General features: G+C 36.0%; 1 protein-coding gene across 7 annotated transcripts in view; it reads right to left on the reverse strand.

Moving 5' to 3' along the window:
- Window positions 1-2,408: 2,408 nt before the first annotated feature.
- LOC138739533 (ras-related protein Rab-6A) overlaps window positions 2,409-27,403 on the reverse strand; it is a 117,959-nt gene continuing 92,964 nt past the window's right edge. For 4 of the 7 annotated variants that reach the window (XM_069891801.1, XM_069891800.1, XM_069891804.1 and 1 more), the window contains exons 5-8: window positions 23,297-23,408; window positions 14,263-14,356; window positions 5,304-5,370; window positions 2,409-4,591 (exon numbers count right to left, since the gene is read on the reverse strand). In XM_069891801.1, the coding sequence (XP_069747902.1) occupies window positions 4,527-4,591; window positions 5,304-5,370; window positions 14,263-14,356; window positions 23,297-23,408 (338 nt within the window). In that variant the 3' untranslated portion in view covers window positions 2,409-4,526. Of the gene's footprint in view, window positions 4,592-5,303; window positions 5,371-13,356; window positions 13,451-14,262; window positions 14,357-23,296; window positions 23,409-27,403 lie in introns of those variants that run through there. The other 3 variants (XM_069891803.1, XM_069891802.1, XR_011342306.1) reach the window with 2 other exon arrangements.

Genomic DNA, 27,403 nt, shown 5'->3' on the forward strand with positions numbered 1-27,403 from the left:
AAATTGTCCACATTAGAAAATAGAAACAACTTAAGTTGTTCAACTCCTTTCTTGCTTTAACCAAAATTTTCAAACATTTTCTATGATACCCTTTAAAAGTTTAAAGTCACAATCAATTACAGTTGCCATATAATCAATTCGTAGAGCTGATGATGACAGAGCCTGGGATTGGTCTACTAGTCTCACTCATGGATAGAATACCCTTGTGGCAAGTTCTCAAACAGTAACATTTCAAATTAAAATTGATTCTTCCAGAGGGGACAAGAACCGGGCAGATGTAACTATATTGTCAGTGCTTCTTTGGCTGCATTATTCCCGCTTTTAAAGATTTATAAAGCTACAACGATCTAATGGCATAAAGAATGGCAGGAATAAGAAACATAAAATGACTAATTATTACAGAAATCGCATGGTTTGTCTGGGTTGCTGTCCAACTCCAGAATAAAATATAATAAAATCCCATTATCCAGAACTTACGGGGTCGTGGATGCCGGATAAGCGAATTTCCCAGTTGCTTGAGACTCACTCTTACAATGCCTAACTAATACACCTGCATTAATAATAGCTTAAAAGACAGTGCCAAATGTAAAAAGTAATTTGTAAAAAAAAAAATCAGTCTTGTAGCCTTTAATTATGTAAAGTTCACTTTAATCAGGTAATTCTCGTAATTTTAAGATTTTAAATTCGAACCCCAGTTATAATAGCATTACGCTAACTGCTGGGCTAACAATGCTGTCATCATAATTAATAACCCCCCCTCACCCAAGTTCACAGATAAAGTATTACTAATATACTTACTACTAATAAAGATAAAGACTCCTACTAGGCAAGCAGAGAGAGACACCAGAGCGGCAAGCAACATCAGCCGGCTCTTCATCCTGGGCGCCAAACACAACTTTATTGAAACTTTATTCAAACATCTGCTGCAGGCAGGCACAACCGGGGAACTCCACTGGCTGAATGTTTCCTCCCATCTTCACAAAGGGGTTGTGTTTTGCTTCAGAGAACATTTATTTTTACAATGTTAAACTTTTATAAACATTATATATATTATTTATTTCTATCTATGTATTTATTTACTCAATTTTTTTGCCAGTTGGTTGGGTTGCTTGAATTCCCAATACCAGGGATTTCTCTGTTTAGTGCAAAGCCATGTCTGAAATTTTTAAAAGAATCCAAACATGACTTATTTTGAAAGATGACCGATCAATAATTTATCACAAATGTATGATGTGCTGGCATTAAAATGGGACCTAAATATATTAACCAACAGATTAGCCAACAAGAAGTATAGACTGGAGCAAGTGTCAAAAGGAAGTAGCCATTTAACTACTCAGAAATGTATACTTGATTACTTCAGTTGCATAGGAAATTTAAACCTTGCCAGCGAATAAATGTGCAGAAATTCTACACTGGTTTTGAAATCACCCTTGCCAAATATTTCAAACTTTCCAAGGTAAATTAATGACATTTACACTTAACTGGATATTACAAATAATCTTCTCTTAACATGACAGATTTATAACAATTCTTACCTCTGACTTCACTTGAAACCCAGTAAAATAAATCACAAGGACACGTCAATATGGGTTTTTTTTTGTTGCTTATATTGAATAGTTGCAATGGTGCACTGCATTTCATGGCCCTCAAGGCCAACCGCGAACCAGCTGTTCAACTCATGTACACTTGAATATATAGCAAAGACATCCCCTTGCTAGTCATGAACAGCACATCTGTGTTCAGTATTTTCCCACATCAAAATGCACATTCAAAAATAACATTTCAAAATCAAATCAAGTCATCAAAGTACATAATAAATGGATAGAGAATTGCTTTATATTTTAGTAGAGATCAAGGGAGACACATACTTAGAACTTGAATGAAGCAGTTTTTTTTTTAAGTTCACAAAGGAAAAATAAAGTGTAGAACACACTGTTCGTACATATAGAAACAAATGAATATTTTTTTTAACAAATCAATAAAATGGTAAAGGTCTGTGTGGATCAAAAGGGCTAGAATTTGGGGTTAATAATAGCCCAAATAATTCCACAGAAACCTCAAGCCAACGAAAGAGCTTACTATTGATTTGACATAGCCAAACCAAATTAAGTATCTATCCATCCATGCTATTTTAAAGAAAAATTTGAAATATGGTAACTGGACTCTGGAAGCTGTGAAGCTGAAGGTTTTTGCTTTAGTTGTAATTTTAGGGGAAAATATATTAAATCATCTCACTTTGGTTTTATTTAAACTCTGCCCATTTCTCACCATGCTTATTCCCTTGGTTTTCCTCCAAAGCCCACCCTCAGAAGTGTCTACTGTACAAATGATATTTGAATCATGAATTAGACAACTTTAATATTCATGGATTAAACTAAGAAATAGAAGGCAAAGCACACACCAGTTAATTACTTTGAATAGGCAGGTGTTTATTTTGTTCAGGCTTTTGGTTTTTATTTTACATTATCAAACAGAGCTGAGGTACTAGTGATATTCCAGGACAAAATTTTCCTTTTTTTAAACTTCAGGTTATCATAGTAACAAGACATTCGCAAAAGTAGTAATGAATATACAGTTGCATGGGTACAACAGTCAAGCCAAATAAGCCATATTCTGTTCAAAAACCAGGACTATTGAAACTGCACACTACTGCACCACAGAAAGCCTTGAGAGCTCAGCTTGTGAAAGAATTTTCATTCATACGTAAAAGAAAAATGCTGCTCTCCAAAAAATTGTTCACAAGCTTGTTAGTTTTGTCAGTGTATAAAGAAGTTCTGATAAAAATCAGCATGCTCTTGTTGGCCAGACAACTTCCCCAGTTGAGCTTTAATAGTTGTTTAAATACAGTGGAGGAAAAAAATGCATGGGCAATCCCTTTAGTGTTATTTTCTTGTACTCGCAAGAAAAATTAGGATTATAAATGGCAAACATACAAAAAGAACTCCAGCGAAACAGTCATACAGTATTTTAAATAGGAAAATTAAGAACTGATTTAGTTATCTAAATGGATAAGCGAAAAATCTGCAATACATTACAGCCATGGCATGCAGGGGGAAAAGTAGCCATTTCCAGGCAACAATTCAAAGTTTGATAAAACTTGACAATTCAAGTTTTGCAAAGACCAGGAAATCTCTGTGCCTGTATATGCCACCCCAAAAATAAGGCAGAATTATGATTCTTAGCAACAGTGCGACCAACTATACCTGCAGCCCTACTTTAACAACGCATGAGGTGTAGGCACTTAAAGGATGCAAAAAATCCTAACTGGAGGGCACGACAGTTTCATAAGGTTTTATCTTATCCAATAAAAATACAGTATAAGTGGTGTACAGTACAGCATTAACTAGAAACAGTTTCTCCATCCCTCTTCTCCCCCCCCCCAACCAGTTAGTCTAAACATACTTTCCAATCTAAGCATCAAAGCAAGCCATAAGAGAAAGCTCTAGAGTTCTATACAGAAAATTCTAACGTGACAAAATAATTAAATTGGTTACACAAAACTCAAGACTTTTTTTAAAAACTGGTGCACAGAAATAAATTAGAGGGAGATAAACAATCCTCAAAAATGAGAAATCATATTATTGCAGGTAGGTTAATCAAACTATGCAAAATCACAGAACCCTAACTATGGAAGCCCTATAACAAAAACAAATAAAAGATGCATCATTTTTTTTTCCCCTCAAGTTCCGCAAGTGAATGCTTCCCTTCCTTTGAATGCACAATTGAAGCAGATCTCTGTATGCTCGAGGACAGTTTACTTTTAAAGTGTGTGCAAGTGAGTAAAGAGAACTTTCCAACTGACTCAGCACAAAGGTTTGTCTCAAATTACTTTTTTCCCCCCTCCAATGCAATTTCTTTATCTGGAAGTTAGGCATGATCATTTGAAAATACGCCTCCAAGGGACTATCACCACCCTGATTCAAAGCTAAATTCGGGAAGAACTCAAAATGGGTTCGGAGGTGCTGCGTGAGTTAATTCATAAACATGATGATTTGGGATTTGAAATATTAAAACGGGTTTCAATAAAACTGCAAGTGATGACTGCTGCTTGTTTAGTTCTCTTTACGCACTTGAAACTGAGTTAACAGATGAGGTTGAGAAACTTATCATTTAGAAGCGATTAAAAAAGGTCCAATTCACTCATTGTTCAGATAACATAGTCACCGTCATCAAGCCACTTTGCTTTCAGATGTTATCTGCATAAACTGTCCTTTACACCAAATAGCAACAGAGTTCCATCATTAAAAGTGCAATATTATACAATGCAAAGAACAAAATGTGTCTTCCAATTAAAAGTAAACTGATGCAAGTTGAGTTTTGGCAATTACAGTACATTTTTTTTGTATTATTTCCAATGAAGACACTGACATTTTCTCCACATTTGTGCTTGTGAAGCTAATAGATCAATTACAAGACAGCCAGCAATGATGAATTGCAATACTTTACCAACAGGGTAAGATTACTAGCCAATATTCACACTGTGGTGGATGGCAATGACAAATAAGCAGTGGGCTATGGAACCAATATTAACAGGAGCATCCTCCCTCACTGACTGGTTGCTCCTGGGTCTTTTCCAGTTTTATATCGATCACTGAAAATTAATTGTGTTAAAGGAAATGTCATACATTTTAAAGCTTTTCTTCTTTTAACAAACCCCCAATTGCTTGCAATGACCAAAAGAGAACTCTACGTTGAATGGTTTAGTAAGCAGAAATTACAGCTCAGTGAGACATTAAAAACCTCCTCAGATTGCAAGACATATTATAGAATACGGTAAATAAATTCACAGCCCATATTGCCTTCGTTTATTACAAAAAAAACGAGTTGAATGGTTTGGAAACAAATTTGGGATTTCTGGTTTAAACTGCACTTGCATTGAAACAACGGTTCCCAACATTTTTTTGAATGATGTACATACACCTACCTGTTAACATTACTGGAAGATGGGGTTTGTCCTGTGATTCCTGACACAGTGAGTAGCCCCTAAAGTTGGGATGGCTAGTCGGTCAAAAACAATTTTAAAATTTTCCACTTTGTGAACTTTTACACTAAATTAACAATATTATGAGCTTTTGCAACATGCTCATCCAACAATTGATAACTTCTGAACATCTTTATACCAGAGCTTTCCATTTTCACTTCAAATTTCCAGCTCTAACTGCAAATCGGAAACAGGCTTCTAATTTATAAATTCAGAATGTGGCAATGATATAGTTTTTGTCCAAATTGAATGTGAGAATTCTGCTAAATTACACATAACATTTGAATTTTAAAAAAAACCTGTATTAGCCAAAAAAGGATACTGTCTTCTCTGCTCTTTTCCTGTGTGCTTTCCATTCCAGGCAAGGCAGCAGCTACACGCCGAAAAAGCTAAAGTAGAGATTAAAATTAAAAGCTTTTGATTTTATACAACACTGTGGTTAAAATGTCTTAAACGTAGAGAAGTGCAAGAGAGGAAACAAGAATACATAAAAATATACCATTCAAACCTTTAATTTGATTATTTCCTGTAACTTAGAGCAACCAAATCCCCAGAGATCAGCAAGCTATAATTAAGGAACTCAGACAATTTGCTTCAACTTTCATGTTGCATCTCCAATTCATTTTATTTTTATAGTTGGAGATACCCATCCAGAAAAATCTGGCAAGTGTACTATATTTTCTGGAAAATATTGTGACTTCCCTTTAGAAAAACCAAGCACTATACAGATGTAATTTTGAATTAACAAGTGCAATTAGCTTTGATAGGCAAATAATTTTAATCAAAATATTATTTAGATCAGCCATGATCGTATTGAATGGCGGAGCAGGCTCGATGGGCCATTTTTGGCCTACTCCTGTTCCTATTTCCTATGTTCCTAGATCCAAGAAAACATAAATATTCAACAGTACATTGAATAAATCTATTTAGAAAATACTATAAACTGACAAAAGTTTTGCAACATTAGCTTTCTGAATCTAAACAAAGAGAATGAGACTACTGTGAGCACAGACATTTCATTCAGTTTATCCAATCAATTAGACAACTGGATTGGCTGTTAAATACGAGTTTTGAGAGACAAGCAGATTGTGTGATCAGTTGGACCAAGCAAGGTTTAAATTTATTAATGCTAGTCTTTCCACTTTGCAGACACTACAAAATACAGAAAATAAAACCTCATGGCATAAGAGATGACAATGTTGGCATGCAGAGAAGATTGGCTGGCAAAAAGAAGATGGAGGGTCCTAGTAGACAGGATCATTTACTCCAGTGCCTATACAGGTCAATAGATGATACTAACAACTGCTTGGAGCTACTGGGATCACTTCTGCTTACCATTCAATTGCTGACCATTTGATCCTTTAACCCTGTGCTTTTCAAACTGCCCCCGAAACTCACATTCCACCATAAGCAATCCCTATGCCATAAATGCTCTGTGATTAGTAAGGAATTGGTAAAGGTGGTATGAGAGTGGGAAGGGAAGGTTAAGAACCACTAATTACTAATCACAGAGCACTTATGGCATAGGGATTGCTTCAAGTGAAATGTGATTATGGGAGGCAGTTTGAAAACCACTGCTTTAACCCTACTCACTTGGAACTGGATAATGAGCTTTATCTATAAATATCACAAAACTAATTCAAAGAGGATTTTTAAAAATGATTGGTCCTGATTAAGAGAGACAGACGAATGAAGAGATGTCCTTTCTAATACATTAAAAGGCTAATGTTAGTACATTGGTGATTTCAAACTGTTGTTTGCAGGAGTATTACCAACAGAGTCATTGATATGCAAGTTGAAAAAATCTTTTAAATGACTGGATCAGCATGCAGCGAGTAGAACCAGTACTGAGCCAGAGCATTAACCACTTTTGGCATTCAGTATTGCTCCACATTCTTTCAAGCATGAGAAAATAAAGGTGCAGACTATGATGACCTAAATATTGAAAATAAGGAGTAATCACAAAAAGCCAATCGTAATCCATTAAATCATGAGAATTTTACTAGCATCACAAAGTCCTTAGCACCCTGCAAAACCTCCCCACTGAATTTTCTGTGGCCTTTGATTTTAATGATAGATACATTATAGATTCATTAAAACCAAATTTTCTACTGAATGTTAGCAAATTTTATTTTAAATTTCCATTTCCTACAAATGATGAAAACCACCTGAATTATATACAACTTCAGCACATTGTGCACAAAATGGTCATTTACTTAAAATGAACAGAAACGAAATCAACTTTATGACTTCCAAAAGAGTGAATGAAATTGCAACAAAAATTGAAATTTGAACACCAACAAATCTTGCTAAAATATGTTCAAGTGGCTAACACATGGAAGAAAGCAGAACAGCATAGAGAAATTGGGGCACCTTCCATAATATACAGTCCTACATATATGCACACTGTTCAAGAAGCTACAAGTTACCAAAAGATTTTCAGGATTTATTTCTGTGCAAACTATATCGAGAAAGATTACATACAAAGTTATATAATGCTTACCATGTAGCATTCATGTTACGCGGATGTGGAAAAGAACAAGCATACCAAAGCCTCGAAGTCGAGACGGGTTTACTGAACTGGCCATCGCGTTTATATGGGCCCCGGGCGCTGATGTCAGGTCCCTGCGTCATCGGAGCACCGGCCTGGGATTGGCATTTCCCACCACAGTTCCCGTCTTCCCACCATACGGGAGGTCACCTGGAATGATGGCCAGTGTCACCCCCAGGTCCACGCGGTCACTGCATTCATCGGCCATTTTGTGGGCCAGTTCCTGTCACTGTGCGTGGGCCACTACAACCACTTGATAGCAGAAATATTCTAAATTTCTTAATTATCTCACGGAAACCACAAGGAAAGCTTCTTTTTGATTAGCAAAAAAGAGCTACTACATAATTGCCCTTCAATGCTGAATATAAGATAGAAGTAACAGGGGAATTGCTTAACTCCAAGTGAGGAATGTACTTTTGAAATCTAAAACTCAGCTAACCAGTTTTCAGTTATGAACTTTTTGGACATCGACCTCAAGATATTTCAATTTAATTTTCTGTCCAAACTATTTTTAAGGCTGGACCCTGTCTTAGAACTGTGAACCTGAACTGTACAGATCACATAAGGTGCCAAAGTGACAGATTATAGATAAGTTTTTGGGAAATAAATTGGGGAATTTTTTTTTAGTGTAGGTAACATAAAAACACTCCAAAACTGATCTCATTTAAAATACTGGAGCCCTGCTCATGCTAGACAGACCGGCTCTGAGAACCTTTGCAAAAACTTTGAAGAGTGCCCAAGGGTCTTCACTAATGGATTGTTGTTTTGAAAAGCAACAGATGAAAGAACTCGGAGGAGTAGGTTCGAAGCCGCAGGCTGTCTGAGAGCTGCTTGCTGTTCTAAGAGATTCATGTGGTTTTGCAAGCAGAGAGAGTCAAACAGGCAGTTTTACAGTCAGCAGCAACAGCTGGGACTGGAACAGGACAAACTGACAAGCTTGTGGAAAATCCCCATTTGAAAAATGGGTTGTGAGTGCTTAATTCAGCCTGGTCAAAGCCCCTGTGGTTCGTACAAGAGGAAAGGACTGGCTGCCTAATGCTTAACTTGAAATAAGGGAAACAAAAAGGAACTCTGTGGTGACCCTAAAGAAAGAGGTTGTCATCTGGAAAACCCTGATGGGGCAAGTTTCTTCAGCAAGAAAGGCAATGAAGTGGCTGGTTACAAGGAATCAGTTGTGGGTGTCCAGCGATCAACAAATCTCTCTCTGAAAATTCCATTTACCTTTCAAGCACCAAAGCTTGGTGAACTTCATAAATGTTAAATTCTGTGCACAGTATAAGAATTACTTGCAACTTGGAGGAATGAGAAGTGAAATTGGATTGTTAATCAAAGAACTTTTCTAAACTTACATTACATATATGTGCGCTTAGAATTAGAAGGGGGTTAAGTTAGTTAAGTTAATAGTGATAAGTTAAAGTGTGATCCTCTTTTTATGTTTAAAGATAATTAAAAGCAACTTTTGTTTAAGTAACCATTTGTCTTAGTGAATATCTCTGGCTGCTGGGTTTTGGGGTCCTCTGGGCTCATAACAATATTCAAATTCTCTCCTTTTCTCACACGTTAAAATCCTTTTATTATGTATTGTGATACTACTCTCCTAAACAGTGTCAGAATTGATTTAAAACCTTTAAACAATACATCTTTGAACCTCAGTGGCCATTAGCACCAGTAACAGAATTGTATTCCAAAATTACAGTGACTTCAATATCTGGAATTCCTTTAATTCCATCAATCAAATCAAGTGACTCGCCCTGGTTCAGTGAATGCAATTGAGCCAATCATTTCTAAAAATGTTGTGCCCAACCACATATATGGTACTCCTCACATGAACTTAAACATTCATTCACTCTTCCACTAGTTCATACCCATACCTGCAGTGTAGAAACTCTCAACCGCTTCTTCACAGAATAATTCAGCACAGGAACAGACCTACAGCCCACATCTGTGCTGAACATGTTGCCCAAATTAAATAAAAACTCCATTGCTTGCATACAAAGCTCTTTGTCCCCATGTATCTATCCAGAAGCTATTTAAATGCTACTGTTTTACCAGCTTCCTCTAGTATTTCTGGCACATAACATGTCTTGAAACTGTCCTCCCCTCACCTGAACACATGAACTCTAGTATGTGACATTTTTACCATGGGATACCATGCATTCTATCTATCCTATAAATACTGTTGTTAATTTTTTCAACTTTTAATCAGCTCTCCCCACAGCCTCCAATACTCCAGAGGAATCAATCCAAGTTTGTCCAACCTCTCCTTACAGTTCATACATGAAACCAGGAAACATATCTGTACCTTTTCCGAAACCTTCAAATCCCTCCTGAAATGGGGCGACCAAAATCGCTCTATATTCTAAGTGCAGCCTAATCAAAGTTTTATATTGCTAAAACATGACTTGCTTATTTTTACACTCAAGGCCCCTCCCAATGAAAGCTAGTGGCCAGATGGAATGAGTTGCTAGACCAAGTGGGAGAAGCAGGCATCTTAACTTCTTTCTGAATACATTTAGATAACTAGATGGATGAGATGAGATTGGAAGAGTCTGCCCCTAAAGCAGGCAAGTGGGCCAAAAGCAAGATGGCATGTCGTTTGGCATGGACAAGCTGGATCCTTTTCTATCATGTAAGACTATGACATAGCATACACCTTCGTTACCAATTCATCCACTTGCATGGTTACATCTTTCTGAAACACTTGAGCAACAAGAGAACAATTCCCCTCTAAAGCACTTACCATCCTATTTCAAAACATCACTATCAAAATCCTAGAAATCCTCACTAACATTGGTGTGGGACTAGCCCAAGGGGTTAAATAAACACCACTTCTGAAAAGCAATTGCACATAGACTTTAAATATTACCCTTCCCAACTAAGTCCAAATTATGTGCATCAAACTGTGCTTTTTCAGCTGGTTTGTAGATTGCAAAGTTTTTCCAATTATGCCACTCTTCAAATCTCTGCCCCCAATCAAGATGCACTCCAATCAGCATGTGAAGAAGATACCCTTGGAAGGGCATATACTCAGTCTAACAGTTATTTTGTTATTGTGCAACTTTTTTTATGGTCAGCTGAATGCCATAAAATGCTGTTGTTATCAATTTTTAGTGTGCAAAAGCAAATACTAAATCTTTATGATAGAAAAATTAATAAACATTAATTCTGTAGATTCCTCAGACACACGCGGCGAGAGGCAGCGCAGCGAGAGGGGCGGGCCCCCACAGGGGCAAACCCACACAGACAGACCCACACAGACAGACCCACACAGACAGACCCACACAGACAGACCCACACAGACAGACCCACACAGACAGACCCACACAGACAGACCCACACAGACAGACCCACACAGACAGACCCACACAGACAGACCCACACAGACAGACCCACACAGACAGACCCACACAGACAGACCCACACAGACAGACCCACACAGACAGACCCACACAGACAGACCCACACAGACAGACCCACACAGACAGACCCACACAGACAGACCCACACAGACAGACCCACACAGACAGACCCACACAGACAGACCCACACAGACAGACCCACACAGACAGACCCACACAGACAGACAGAGACACACACAAAGAGTGAGAGAATATTTCTCTCTCTCTCTCTCTCACACACAGAGTTAAAATTAATTCTGCTCATTCTGATACTTCAGAATACAGGTATTCGTTCTCACGGAAACTATAGCATTCAATCAATGCTTGCACCTGTGTCAATAGTGCAAACCTTTTTGTAGTTTTTCCTCAATTCAGATCAATTTGATTGCAAGCTACTTTTACTAGAAGCAAGACTTGGAATAAAATTTGCTCTATATATGGATCAGAAACTGCAAAAAAATGGGATTTTTCTGAAATATTAATTCAGCTCTTTTTAAATGATCATATCACTTATTCAAAGTTCTGCTTCTATTCAAACGAGTTGATTACATTTATAGTTTCAAATCTAATTTGTCATAAATGCCTTGCACAGAAAAGTTCATGATTATGCACAAATTATCTGAATTATTTCATTTAGAACAGCAGAAGGTTGCAAGAAAAACGAAATAGTATCTTGAGCAAACAATCATTTGTAAAATTGTAGAAGGAAAACTACATTTCTGCAATGTTAATTTAAATCTAATATATATTAACATTCTCAAAAGATTTTTCCTGCAAAAAGGCAATCACATAAAATGAGAGAATGAACTGAAAATTTTAAGACACATGAAGGATGATGCCACAGATTGATGCTAATTTGTTCTTTTAGGTAGAACATCTATAATTCTTTATATTTTAAAGTATAATTATTGCCAGTCCATTCTGGGGGAAAGAAACATAATGGAGCTACCCCTTCAGATGTATAAAGATTATCAAATATTTGCCACAATAGTTTAGAGGTACAGGTATACCCCGCTTTATGCAAATTCGTTCGCTATCCAAAAGAAATTTGAATGGGTTTGCGCTTTTACGATAATGGCCTACAATAATAGATAAAGTGAATGGGTCTTCACTTTATGTCATTTCGCCTCAGGAATTGTTTCACAAGAACAGTCTACTTTCATATACATGTACTAATATATCAAAATAAATACATGCAATTTCAGAGACCATGCCCAGAATTGAATCTTCACATTTTTAAGCTCTTTGTGACACAGACAGTATACATTGTAGGCAGAAAAATTAATGGGACACAAATTTCCAAATTCAAACCTCAACTCAAATAATAAATCCTTCTCCAATGTGTTTGGATATCACATTATGGTGATCAGTGAAGGGTGAAATGAACAAAACAAAAATCAGTATCGGAGATATTGGTTCCCTGCTGATTTAGCTGCACTTTCCATCCATGGAACATGTACTCTGAAAGCTCCTGATTTATAGGTCAGTTAAGCAACAGGTTAAGAATCTTCAACGCAAGTGAAAGCTTTTACTCCATTTTTAATTGATGTACATAAATAAGCCGAACATGTTACAAACACTCAGTTTGAAAATCTGTAGCGAGCCTGGGTGTCATTTAATATCATAACAAAGGCAATAGGATTTGATAAATCAAGATGGAGCTCAAAATACCTGGTTTCAAACTGGTTGTATTTTTCTTAACTGACATTATGAAAATAAACCAGTTTTAATCTAAATAGTCATTCCTGTGAATAGTGAACTAGAAATGCATTTTAAAAGTAATCTTTTCTCGTGGCCTGGAAAGAGAGAGCAAATATCTTAACTTATAAATCAAATAAAACTGCAAATACTCATACAAGATAAAGTGCAACTTAAAATATGTTCCACAATTAACTTTTTTTGAATAAGAGGTTATATTGCAAGCCCCACAAAAAGATAAAAGTGGAAATGCCACCAACTGCAGGCTTGATTGTTTCAAACCTGTCTAGGCAAAATTTAATCAGGCTACAATAGCAATAGACCAGAAGCAGAAGCCCTGAAATTGCAATTTACTGAAAATGTGCTGCAAAATAAATGACTGATAAACATTTGAATTGTTTATAAGAGAAATATTGAAATGGCCACAAAGCAGCCAATTTGAAACAGCAGTGTTTGGGGCCGCAATGCATAAAAATAATGTTAATTTAAGGAAACCAATTTAATAGCAATCTCAGTAAATTATTATGCAAGCTGCTGGAATTCAAGTGCCTTTCCAAAAAGTGTTCAACTGTCTTAACAGTTGATGTTATTTTTGGACTTGAATGCTAGCCAAAAAAGGTACAACACTTTAATTTCTTCATACTAGAACCATGCAATCAATCATCTAGCAGATGGTAGATAACCAAACACCATTGCAAATAGCACACCATGGATACAGCAAGCTATACCTGTTTGACATTGTAGCCTATCTTTGCACTGGTTTCAATAAACAGAACATTCAGATCTTTCGCTCTCTGTTCACCTTCTTCGGTTGTTATTTGCCTGGACAGATGGCAAGACACAGAACAAAAAACTTTAAAACAAAGGACACATATATTTCAACACTGCAGTTTTTGCTCAATTCTGGGCTACAGTTAAAAGGGAAAGATCAAAATATGAATTCAGAAAAAACTACATTGTAGTAAAAGGGTAAAATGCCCATTTTTTTAGTAACTGCAATTGGATTTTTACATTGAATCATAATGTCAGCAGACGCACATTTAGTCCGCAGATGCTGGAATCTGAAGATAAACACATTCTGCTGAAGGAACTCAGCAGGTTAAGCAGCATCAGTGGGAGAAAAGGGGTCAAGATTTCAGGCTGAAATGCTTCATTAAGACTGGGGATGTGAAGAAGTCAATGTAATTAGGATGGTGGGAGGGGGAGGGCAACCATATGAGATATTGGAGCAATCCCATATGGACCCCTGTCCTACCCCTCCCAGCTGTCCTCTTTACACTGGCTTCTCTTCATCCCCAATTTCAATGAAGGGTTTCAGCTCAAAATGTTGACTATTTTTCTGTCTGATGCTGTTTGATCCACTGAGTTCCTCCAGCAGCTTGTGTTTAGCAGTTGTCAGCTGCTTTTAGCACCATATTCATGCAGTTATCAAAAATGTGCTTGTCAAATATGTGACAGCCTAATCCAGAGGGTGCCACTTTGCTTATATTCAGTCAGATGGTTCCTCACTGCTTAAAACTCCTAACCGTATATACATACCCCAGTGTTAACCAATATTAAATAAAAAGGTTTGATTTTTCATTGTAGCCACAGAAGCAAGCAAATACTGCAGTGTAGCCCTACTTCTCACTTACCTGTTTTACATTGTAGCCTGCTTTAGCACTAGTTTCAATAAACATTACATTGAGTTCTTTGGCTTTCCTTTCTCCTTCCTCGATTGCAACTTGCCTGCAGCAGATAAAATAATGGATGACAATAAATTTTAAAGTATTAGTGAACACTAGGGAAGATGAACTTTAGAGAGAAGGTACTTGCAGGTGAGTGTCATCAACCAATATCACTGTGTCAAAAACACTTCAATTATTTATGGTTTATGTGCAATAATGTGACTTCAGATTAAATCAATAGTCGAAGAATGTTGCCTTTAATTGATATCCGATTTTAGATAAGACAAAATTAGTTATTAATTCAAGTTGACATCACACATAGGTGAGAACATAACATTTGGCAAGTCAAAAATTCTCCACAAAAATAATTTTGCTTAAATTATAAATTAAAATTCAAAACCAACAGATGCTGGAAATCCATTATCAATAGCAAACGCTGGAAACACTTAACAGGCCTGACAGCATCTGTTGAAAGAAAAAGTATTAGCGTTTCTGGTTGAAGATGATTTTTCAGAACTGGGAGAGAAAAGCAAGGTAATTTTAATTTGCAGAGATGAAAGAATAATGGATAAACAAAGATAGTATCTTTGATAAGGAGAGACCAATATTGTCAGAACCATATTAAATTTGGATCACTTTCCACAGATGCTGCCTCATGAACTGATTATTTCTAGCATTTTCTGTTTATATTCCTCCATCACAGTTCCTGAAGGAAGGGTCCTGAACAAAAGGAACAAAACTAATGATTCAAGACTCTCACATTATTATTTTTCCTTTAACACAGCTGCTGCATTCCACAGAATTATTGCCATTTTCCCAAAATCCATGCTGTGTAAAAAGGTCGAAATGGGAATAAAGAGGCAATTCCCTTTCCAATATTTTAACTCCTAGACCCCTAATAAATTTCCTGGAATGCCTGCAGTTAAATTTAGACTGCAGGTATTCCATAAACAACAGGCTAATGAATAGCACCTACTGATGATGCACATTGCAAGTCCCACCTCTTTAATTACCACACTTCTGGTTTGCTGTCTAAATTTGCATAAGGAAAAGGAGATTTTGAAATTTGGTCATTCGAGTGTGATTAATCAACCAATGTTACTACATTGAACATTCTTCAGACCGGTTAAATCATGCAAATTTTATCTAAAAAACATAAATGACAAAGATAATTCCAGAAGAAAAATGAAAAGAAACAAAATAAAAACCTACAAATGCTGGACCTAAAAAAAGGCTGGAAATACTCAGTTACGTGAAATATTTGGATTGAAAAATTTTTTCTTTTTTATTAGTAAAACAAATAAGAAAAGGGGGGTTTAAACAACAGAACAACATGATCACATCAGAGAAGTATAAAATATCTCATTTAAGGAAATTTTATGTGAATTATTTGCATAATTTTTGTATTCAATATTATTTTTGGATATAGTACAAAATAAAATTATTTGGCTGTTTAATTATTATAATTATAGAATTCAATATCCTGAATGAAATAAGTTATGTAATAATTATGGTTGTTTCTAATTTACAATTGATATGTGATATGTATATATGATTTGATTTGTTATCATTAATATACTTTGTGTAAAGGGTTTTAGTTAATTCAATAAAAATATTTTTAAAAGAAAGAATATTTGGATACAGAAACAGAGTTAATGCTTCAGCTAAATTAATGGTCATTGATCTGAAATAGAATACAGATAAGAATAGGCCCTTCACCCAATGTACGAGTCAACCATGAGGTTAATTTAAACAAATTCCATCTGTTTGCATATTGTCCATATCCCTACATCTTCATGTCTCAAAATATCACTTAAACATTGCTGTTATCTGCTTTCACCATCTCCCCAATACAAGTTTAAAGCACACATCATTCCTTTCTGGTGAAATTTGGGCACCCCCCCCCCACCCCCCCGTTCATAGCCCAAACTTTAAGTCATTGTTAACATACTCGTGAACCACTTAAGACAGGGGTCCCAAAAGTGGTCGAAATCAACCCCTGGAGGTAGATAGGACTATCCAAGGAGCCAATAAATGGTCGATAAATGCAGTGGAAAGCATTTTCAAAACAGAAAATAACAACCTCTCGCAAAAGTGGGCCTTGGTGGCCATTATGTTGCATTTCGCTTTGGCCTTTGAGTAAGTTGAGAGTGAACAGTAGGATAGACAAATGGTACAAGAAAAATGTGTTCTTTGTTCCTTTGGTAGCGCCACCAATTTAATTTAAATTTAAAGTGCTGGAAAGATTTAAATTTGGACAACTCTTTACTGGTTGGGTGAAGGCTTTATATAAAAATTTGTCAACTAGGGTGGTGACAAATGAACAAATATCATATTCATTTAATTTGACCAGATCAACTAGACAAGGTTGTCTTCTGTCACCGGCCTTATTAGCATTAGTTGTAGAACCACTGGCTCAAGTTATTAGACAGGATGTTAATATTAAGGGAATTAAAGTTGGTGAGAAAGAGTATAAAATAAATTTATTTGCAGATGACATGTTAATATATTTAACACATCCTAAAGAATCTTTGGGGCAACTTCAAAATAGTTTGAAACAGTATGAAGAAATGTCAGGTTAAAGTTAATTGGAATAAAAGTGAAATATTAACAATTTCAGATGAGGATTATTTAAATTGCAAACAGATTATGCAATTTTGGTCATCTAATAAAACTAAATATTTAGGTATAACGGTTGATGTTGATTATCAAAATCTATACAAATTATGTACCTTTGTTAAACAAAATCAAGTTTGATATGAATAGATCGAAGGATTTACCTTTAACTTTAATAGGGTAAGTAAATTGTATTAAAATGTATATAGTTCCATGTATTCAATATCTTTTCCAATCTATTCCTTGTTCAATTCCAAAAATCTTTTTTAAAGAATTAAATGCATCAGTGCGGTTATTTTTAATGGAAAAATAAATTATCAAGAGTATCATTACAAAAACTGACATGGAAATATGCATTATTTTCAGAATTATTATGAAGCTGCTCAATTAAAAATTTATTAGGATATTTGATATTGATCAACCTCCAGTATGGGCCAAAGTTGAATTAGCACAGATTTCTGAATTTAATATACATCAATTTATATATAAATGGAATCCTTATCTTTTACAAAATTACAAGTTACCATTATTGAGACATTTGATGGAGTATAAAAGAAATCAAATTATAGGAACTGAAGGTAAAATCTCAGCTAAGACTTCATTATGTCAGAATACAACAATTCCTTTTTCTGTGAATGTTTCTTTCTTTTACTAGACTTAAAGAAAAATTTGGGATATTGCCAAATTCTTTATTTGCATATTTTCAAGTGCATGCTTTATTAATGGATAATTTTGGACGTGACTTGATATTACCTGGGAAAACTAAACTTGAATTCTTAATTGTTGATGGTGGGGAAAAAAAAAGTTTATTTCTGAAATGTATGCCTTGTTACAAGAGAAGATGGTTAAATTAGATTTATATAAAATGAAGAATAAGTGGGAGAAGGATTTATCTATTTTATTATCTCAGGAGGAATGGATGACTATGTGTGAAGATAGCATAACTAAATTAATTAATGCGAGATATAGTTTCGTCAACTATAATTTTTTGCATCAGCTGTATTTAACTCATGAGAAGTTAAAAATAGATGGTTTTAATTCTTCAGATTTGTGTTTTCGATGTGGAACACAGACAATTTTTTTTTTACACTCAGTATGGATTTGTGAGGAAGTTAAACCCTTTTGGGAAAGAATTATGAAGTTTTTGGAAGATTTATTTAAGACTGAATTAACACTTGACCCATTACTTTTTTTAATGGGCTATACTACAACATAAACAACGGGTTTAAGATTGGATAAATTTCAAATTGCATTTATTCATCTGACGTTGGCTGTAGCTTGGAAATGTATTGCAATTACATGGAAGAATGATATTGTATTGAATTGAATGTACATCGATGGCATAATGAATTGAGATCTTGTATTTATTTAGATAAGATAACATAACTTACGGAATAATTATTCTTTTTTTGTTAAAATGTGGACTCCATATCTGAAATCTACGAGTTTGAACACATCTTAAATGCCTTTTTTCAAGATGTTAAGGGTTGGCACACTCCATAGCAACAGATAATTAACCAATACATGTTTTTGGCTGTTTTTATAGGGGTAGTTTGGGGTTGGAGGTGATTAGTAGGGGTATTAGAATTAGTATTTAGTAAGGTATTGATTTTATTTTCTGTATGTATTTTAAATCCTATAAATAAAGTTTTAAAAAAGAGAATATGGACTTCCCCCACAAAGAAAGAACACTGGAAAGTTGAAATTTCATCTGCCTGTGGAAAATATAAAAAAATTTAAAATAATTGGTAAAAAAATAGCAGAAGGATATGAAATGTACACAAGTGCTTAAAATTATGAAAGGAGTAGTTTACCATAGTTGATTGGCTATTGATACAAAGTATTTAATAGGAAATTTTTAGGTTGTACAGAGGTGTGGTTATGGAATGCTTTCAAGCTTGATTTCCATTTGAACCATTATGTCTGAAGTTGATCCATTGCTTTGCTGGAGATTTGTTGGTTGGTATCACAGTTTTTATATTCCTAAAGTGGAAATAGCCATTAGAAATTTCCAGACCTTTATTAGAATTTAATTATATCTGAAAAAAATTTAAAATGTAGTTTTTAAATTAAATTTTAGAGGTAAATAGATGAGGACAATGCACAGAAGGAAAATGCTTTTAAAACTATGTTGCCTCCCAGGTGCCAGGGTCAGGAATGTCTCTCTGAGTCCACAGCATTCTAGAGATGGCGAGCAGCCAGAAGTCATGGTCCACCAATTACATAGTTAGAAGCAGGGATGAGGCCCTGAAAAGGGATTACATAGAGTTAAGGAAGAAGTTGAAAAGGGGGACTTCAAGAGTGCTGCCTGTGCCATGCGCTAGTGAGAGTACAAATAGGAAGTTGTGAAGGATGAATGCATGGCTCAGGAACTGGGGCAGGGTTTAGAGTTCTGGATCATTGGGATCTCTTCAGGGCAGGTCTGAGCTGTACAAAAGGGACAGGCTGCACTTGAACTGGAGGGGGACCAATATCCTGGTGGGCAGGTTTGCTAGAGCTGTTGGGGAGGGTTTAAACTAGTTTGGCAGGGGAGTAGGAATCAAAATGAGAGAATGGAGAATAGGGAGGAAGACCACCTCTTTTGGAAGGAATGGAGGGAACGGAATGAAAAAATAAATGAAGTAGGGAAGAGGTAAAGGTAGTTGGTAACAAAAGGAATACAAGTGGAGGACAGTTTCTCAAGTGCATACATTTAATGCAAGGAGGATGAGCTGAAAGCATAGATGGCCATCTATATTGTGGCCATCAGTGAAACTTGGTTGCAGGAAGAGCAATTAAATATTCCAGGATTCTGTTGCTTTAGGCATGATAGAACAGGAGGGATAAAAGGTGGAGAAGTTGCATTGCTTATTAGAGAGAACATTACAGCAGTGCTGTGGCAGGATGGTTTGGTGGGATCGACCAGCAAGGCTATGTGGGTAGAATTGAGGAATGGCAGAGGCATGAATACATTAATGAGAGTGTATTATAGACCACCAAATGGGCTGTGGGAATTAAAGGAACAAAATTTGTAAGGAGATTGCATATATGTGTAATAAACACAAGGTGGTAGTTGTGGGAGATTTCAACTTTCCGAATATTAACTGGAACATCCATACAGTAAGAGGGCTGGATGGGGTAGAGTTCGTTAAGTGTGTTCAGAAAAGTTTTTTTAAATCAATACGTAGAATAACCGATTCAAGAGGGGGCGTTTTGGATCTCCTATTAGGGAACGAGATAGGTCAGATGACAGAGGTTTGTACAGGTACATGATCTTTTATCTGGACATCTAAAATCCAGAAAGCTCCAAAATCCGGCAAGTGGGGTGAGAGGCAGCAGCGCAAGTCGGGCGAGCAAGGGGGGGAGTGAGACCAGCAGCGCGAGTCGGGCGGACGAGGGGGGGAGTGAGACTGGCAATGTGAGTCTGGCGGGCGAGCGGGGGGAGAGATCGGCAGCACGAGTCAGGCGGGTGAGGGGAGATGACAGGGCGACTGGAAGGGGGTGGGGGTGGATATGGCAGCACAATTCGGGTGGGCTTAAATCTGGCTTTCCGAAATCCGGAAAAATCCAAAATTTGGAACACATTGTCCCACCAAGGTTTCCGGACATATCTTGGAGAAAACTTTGGGTCTAGTGATCACAATATTATCAGTTTTAGACGAGTAATGGAAAAGAACAGGTGGGCCAAAGGTTGAGATTCTTGGTTGGAAGAAAGCAAATTTCGAGGGAAGAAGAAAATATTTAGAGGGTGTTGATTGAGATAAGATAATTTCATGGATGTAGCAGATAAATGGAGGATATTCAAAGAAGAGGTTCTGAGAGTGCAGTCCTCATGAGAATTAAAGGAAAGGTTAGAAATTGAAGGGAGTATTAGTTTTCAAAAGATATTGGGAACTTGGTTCGGAGGAAGAGGGATGTGTACAACAGGTATAAACAGCAGGGAATGGATGAACTGCTTGATGAATATAAGGAGTGTAAAAAAAACCTTAAGAAAGAAATTAGAAAGGCTAAAAGAAGATATGAAGTTGCTTTGCCAGGCAAAATTAAAGTATATCCAAAGGGTTTCTATAAGTACATTAAAAGTAAAAGAATAGTGAGGGATAAAATTGGACCCATTGAAGATGAGGGGGGTAGGCTCCATGAGAAGCCAGAGGAGATGGGTGAAATTTTAAACTATATTTTTTTCTTCAGAATTCACTAAGGAAAAGAATATTGAGCCAGATGAAGTGAAGAAATATGGTAGAGATCTCATGGATAATATAAGAATTAATGAGGAGGTAGTGTTGGCTATATTGAAAAAGATCAAAGTGGATAAATCTCCAGAACCTGAAAAAATATTCCCTAGAACCGAGGGAGGTTAGTGAACAAATAGAGGGGGCGTTGACAAAAATATTTACAACGTCACTGGCCATGGGGGAGTTTCCAGAGGACTGGAGGGTGGCTCATGTTGTTCCGCTGTTCAAAAAAGGACCCAAAAGTAAACCTGGTAACTATAGGCCTGTAAGTATGGCATCAGTGGTGGGTAAATTAATGGAAAATGTTCTTAGAAATGGTATATACAACTATTTGGAAAGACAGGGATTGATTCGGAGTAGTCAGCATGGTTTTGTATGTGGTAGATCATGTCTAACAAATCTTGAGTTTTTCAAGGAGGCTACTTGATGAAGGGAAGGCTGTGGATGATGTCTATTTGGACTTTAGTAAGGCTTTTGATAAGGTTCCCCATAGGAGGTTAGTAAGGAAGGTGGAAGCATTAGGTATTAATAATAAAGTAGTTAAAAGGATTCACCAATGGTTGGATGAAAGATGCCAGAGAGTAGTGGTGAAAAATTGTTTGTCGAATTGGAGGCCAGTAACAAGTAGAGTGCTTCAGGGATAGGTACTAGATCCACTGCTGTTTGTTATATACATTAACGATCTAGATAATAGGGTGACAAATTGATTTGGTAAATTAGTAAACCTTTGTCCACAAAGGTTGGCAGTGTGGTGGTCAGCAAGGAAGATTATCAAAGCTTACAGGGTGATATAGGACAGTTAGAAGAATGGGCTGAAAGATAGCAGATGGAGTTTAATACTGATAAATATGAAGGGCTACATTTTGGTAGGACTAATCAAAATAGGACAAACACATTAAATGGTAGACAATTGAGGAGTACAGTGGAACAAAGGGATTTAGGAGTCATGGTACATAATTCTCAAAGTTGAATAACATCTGGATAGGGTGGTGAAGAAGGCATTTAATACGCTGTCTTTCATAAATAGTATAGAATACAGGAGTTGGAGTGTTATGTTGAAATTGTATGAGGCCCAATTTGGAATATTGTATGCAGTTCTGGATGCCGAAATACAGGAAGAATATAAACAGTATAGCGAGAGTGCAGAGGAGGTTTACGAGAATTTTGCCGGGGTTTCAGGGTTTGAGTTACAGGGAAAGGTTGAGCAGGCTGGGATTTTATTCCCTTGTGCGTGGAAGGTTGAGGGGTGATTTGATAGAGGTATTCAAAATTATAAGGGGGACAGATAGAGTCAATGTGGATAGACTTTTTCCACTGAGAGTGGGGTGGATTCAAGCACGAGAGTAAAAGGGGAAAAGTTTAAGGGAAACACAAGGGGGAATTTCTTCAGAGGGTGGTGGGGGTATGGAATGAACTTCCAGCAGAGGTGGTAGAAGCGAGATCGATGTTAATTTTAAAGGAAAGATTGGATAGGTATATGAATGGGAAAGGTGTGGAGGGTTATGGGCCAAATGTAGGTCAGTGGGAGAAGATGTTCGGCACAGACTAGTACAGCCAAACTGGCCAGTTTCTGTGCTGTAAATGGTTATATGGCAGAAACTAATAAAAGTTTGATCTAAATATCATGTTTGATTTAGTTTCTTTAACATTTCTGTGTTTTGAACTTCATATTTGGTTTTCTTTAGCTTGTTTGTCACTGCAAAATGAATGTGAAATGTTGGTTGGTATTTGCAGTGGAAACCTTGTCAAAAATGTGCAAAAAGAAAAACGGGTTCTACTCAAGACTTCAAATTAGAATGAAACAAGTACTCTTTGTGGTCAGGTTTAAATGCCGATCAGATGAGTAGTAATCAATTGAAATATTTCAGCTTCTGAAAAGTTTATTTCAAATCTATTAATGTCAATATGCTGGAAATAACTGAAAGATCAATTTTGAATGTTATTTCGGCCTAAACATTTTTTTCCCCAAAATGTCTCAATTTACAAAACACATCTAGACAGTAGGTCACAAATCAAGAAAAAGTTAGCCGCCACTGTTTTAAACATTTAATACTAATTATCTACCCAACAATCTTCATACAAATAATGTTGAAAAGTTGAGAGAAGGTATATGGAAAATTACAAAATGATCAATTACTAGCATGCAAACGTATTTATGAAAACCACCTTACCTTTTATCTGCGAGGTCTGTCTTATTTCCCACTAACATAATGATAACATCACTTCCTCTCTCTGTTCGGACATCATCAATCCATTTTGTAGTTTGTTGGAAGGAGTTTACATCTTTTATTTAAAAAAAATAAGTATTAATTGTCAATTAACTTTTAAAAAGCCACGTCCAATGAGACAAACCTAGACACAACAAAAATATTCAAACTAGGGCCTACAATCAAGTTCTTTTTTTTCCACTTTAAGGTTACAAACTAACATCTGCCCAATGTAATTTACTGAACAGACAGGGAAATTTATGCAGTAGCAGGCTAAAAAGATCAAACATCAATGAACAACCTGTTTGAAGAACTACTACTGCAATTTTACGAATGGAAGTTGATGCATTGCACTGATATTCAAATAAATGTAGTTGTGCTAACCATCAGTTGCTAAGGTAGCTAAAGTATAGTGCCCTACATAGAGACCACTTTAAAAGCATTGCAAGAATTAAGGTTCATTTTGCAGGATAGACTACTCAATAAACAAATAAGTATTGCCTGCAAGATAAAGCACAAACTCAGAATTTCTAAATAAATAAAAAAATTACACTAGCACAATTGAGAGTGTCCTGTCTGGCTGCATCGTTGAGTGGGATGGGAGCAGGAAAGTATAGGACCGGAAGTCAATACAGAGGATCACCAAAATGGCTGAGAAGATCAATGGGGTCTTCTTTTCCTCTCTTGATGACATTTACTCAGAGCGTTGTTTAAACAGGGATCAAAGAATTATTTTCATCCATCACTCAACGCCTTTGACCTGCTACCGTCAAGAAAGATACAGAGGAAGAAAAATCACGATTGCCATGGTGGGAAATAGCTTCTTCCCACAGGCGGTGTATGATAACGGAGTAAATTCTTCCTCTATATATATTTTATATCTTCATGTCTCTAAGTGATTATTATGTACTGTGTATTGTATTTGCACTTATATGCACCATGGTCTGGAGAATTACTGTTTCATCTGGTTGGAAGAGGTATATATAAAAAAAGTTCAATTTTAAAGATCAATAAAAATCAATAACTTTCAAATAGTCTGACACCAAGGAATTCATTTTTAAAAACCTTTTCCTAACCATTCAATTATTAGGAATTGTTCAAAAAAAAATTCAGCTTCTTTTCTCTAACAACAAAAAAAAAGAAATATTTACCACTCACCTTCATCCTTATTTGATTGCATTTCAATCTCAAGACAATGAAAAAGATGCTGCTCATTGTAATGCCAGGGAAGATATTTTGGGATTATAACCCCCTTCAATACATAACTAATCTGGAAGTGGCAGATTATAAAGGACACGATCTGATAATTGTTGAAAATCATGGTTTTGCAAAACGAGATTGCCAAATGTAGATACATTTAAAATCAAGAGAGACAAAATAAAAACAACAGGTTGAAAAAAATAAAAAGATGTGGGCAGATAGGGAGAAATGGAGTAAGAAGGGAAACCAGGCAAGTGCTGGGGGGGGGGGGGGGGGGGGGAAGAGAAGAGCACCCATGAGGAAAAAGATGGGAAAGAGGCAGAGAACCAGGATGAGGGAGAAATGGGGATACAAGATCAGTTACCATTTTGGTCTCCTAACTTTCTAGTTTCCTAACTTTCTCATGCAGAATTCCTTTCCTTTACAGCAGATCCAAACATGTCGCCTGAAAAGATTTTATAATTGTTTTTATTAATCTATTGTCTTTAGTCCCACTAACCTAGTTTATTTTGAAATAGTATTCTGGATTGAACAAATCACTTTTGCAAACTGTTTTGCCATTTTGTTTATTTTCAAAATAAATTTCTTCCTAAATTCACACCTCAGTGAACCTATGTTTACTGCATCAGGCAAATGTAATCCACATTACAATACCTTATTTTCTTAATAATATACTCACTTTTTGCCAATCTCATTTTGTAGCCAATTTTACTTTCTATTCTGCTAATATTATCCCCAAAAATAGCCAAATATTACACCAGGCAAATGAAATGATGAAAATTCTACCAACTTCTAATGTACTCTATAACAATTTCAAAATTTATTCCTGGCATCAATATGTTTAGAAATAATTCATGACCTTTGGCTCAGAATTGGTTTAAAAGTAAACCAAATCTTTTTTTAAAAAAATGGAACTTCAGAACACATATGGAAACAAGATTCCAACAATGGAGGGGGTGAGGATCGATTGCTCAAAACTTGTTCAACTGTGCTGTTCAGTGGATAACAATAACATTAAAGGATAGTGCACATGTTGCAGCTATCGATCACAACATTAAATTTAAATCTTCTGACTAGCTTTGCAATTAACAGGGCCCAGGAAAAATTCAACTGCCCAAATTTGGATGAACAAAGTATGACTTTACAACATAGGAAAAATTTGACATCTAACACTGGGCTGTAAAGGGAAAAACTGTCAAATTTTCAACGATTAACTCCGATATTTTTTAGAATTTTTTTAATTCTAAAAAAAATTGAGCAGTCAGATAGTTGTCATGTTTAATCCTACATAGATTTAGTTAAATAGGAAAAGTATACCAGAAGACCACTTATTGTTAAGAACTTGCTGGGGGAAAATCTTTAAAGGAATGAAGATGTAGTCAAGACAGTCAACCAGTAACTTGGGCCACAAGTCCAAGTGTGTGTGTAAAAGTAAGAAATTCTTTAGTCCGTCTCCAGAAGCCAGAGTAACTTTTGTTTCATGTAGCTGGAAGATTAAGCAAATTTCAGTAAACTTTCAGCTTCTATTTGTAATTTCAAGAAGGTTTCTCATTAACTCAGCCATAAATATAACTTCAAGCTACTGCACCACAACATACTTTGCATATGATCCTCAAGCAACTGCATTGCTCTGAGATGCCAATAAAAAGAAACAAAATGTCGGCAGTAGAAGGATGTGTTACTGGCAATGATAAATCATCCAAGCTATTTTAGTGTGTAAAAAGGAATATCTTTATTAAAAAGAAAAAGCCAGTATGTTTGTTTTTCCTCACTTACAACTCCTGGAACAAGATCCAGGAGTATGATTGAAAACAAAAGAGTAATTCAATGAACTGATGACATATTAGGTGACAATTTTTTCCTAGTCTCAATACACCTCATTTATTCCAATGAAGCTCAATTCTGAAACCAATATTCACATGCACACATGCCAAATACAACTGCAACACATCTATGACTGAAGAAACATGCAGAATCCACACTTTGCACAGCTCCAGGCCTTAAATGAAAATGGTTGTGTTTCATGTTGACAATGTAAGCATTTCCATAAGCAACAAAATGGATCCAAAGGGATTTCACAAGAGGTCATAATTTCAAAGTAATTGAGAACTGAGGAACCAAGCTAAAATCTATATAAAAATAGTCAATTAGGCACTGTAGTCCCTTTAGGTCAGAAAACTCAGGTTAGATTTCTATCAGAAATATGACATCTTACGAATATTTCTCCTTTGCAGAATCATCGGGTTAGTTTCTTTGAGGTGCTTTTTTTCCCCCCCAAGTTTCATGATAACAGAGGCACTTTTGAAAACAAATCAAATTAATTTCATGCTAAAAGATGGAAATTATTCTAAATTGTTCTTTTTTCTCCTTCAAGTCACATTTCCTCCTCCAACTTATGGAAACGAATAGAAACATACCATAATTTTGCAAAATATAAGTGGTATGTTGGTTTTCAACTTAAGATTTGAGTAAAAATCTCTAATTACAATTATGAGGTCATGAGGAAATCAGGAATGTTGTGTACTCAAGTGATTTCTTACTTAAAAAAAAACAGGTTATACTTGCCATAGAGAATGCAAGATTCACCAGACTTTCCTTTGAGTTTGTTGTTTGAAGGGATTGAGTTGTACAAGCCTAATTTCTCCAAAGTTCAAGAATGAGAAAGGATTTAATTGAAGCTTACAGAATTTAGATGTGGCTCAATAGGGGAATAAATTTTGCCTGGCTGCAAAGTCCAGGATCAGGCTTCTGTACTAAAGTAAGAGATAGATGAGAGAAAATTTTTCACTAAGGAGCAAAGGAAATGAACATTAAATGTCAAAAGGCAGAATGAAAACACACAATTTGAACTGGGTTGTGAGATTTTGACAT

The sequence above is a fragment of the Narcine bancroftii genome, chromosome 7 (genome assembly GCF_036971445.1).
Source record: "Narcine bancroftii isolate sNarBan1 chromosome 7, sNarBan1.hap1, whole genome shotgun sequence".
In the NCBI taxonomy this organism is placed as follows: domain Eukaryota; kingdom Metazoa; phylum Chordata; class Chondrichthyes; order Torpediniformes; family Narcinidae; genus Narcine; species Narcine bancroftii.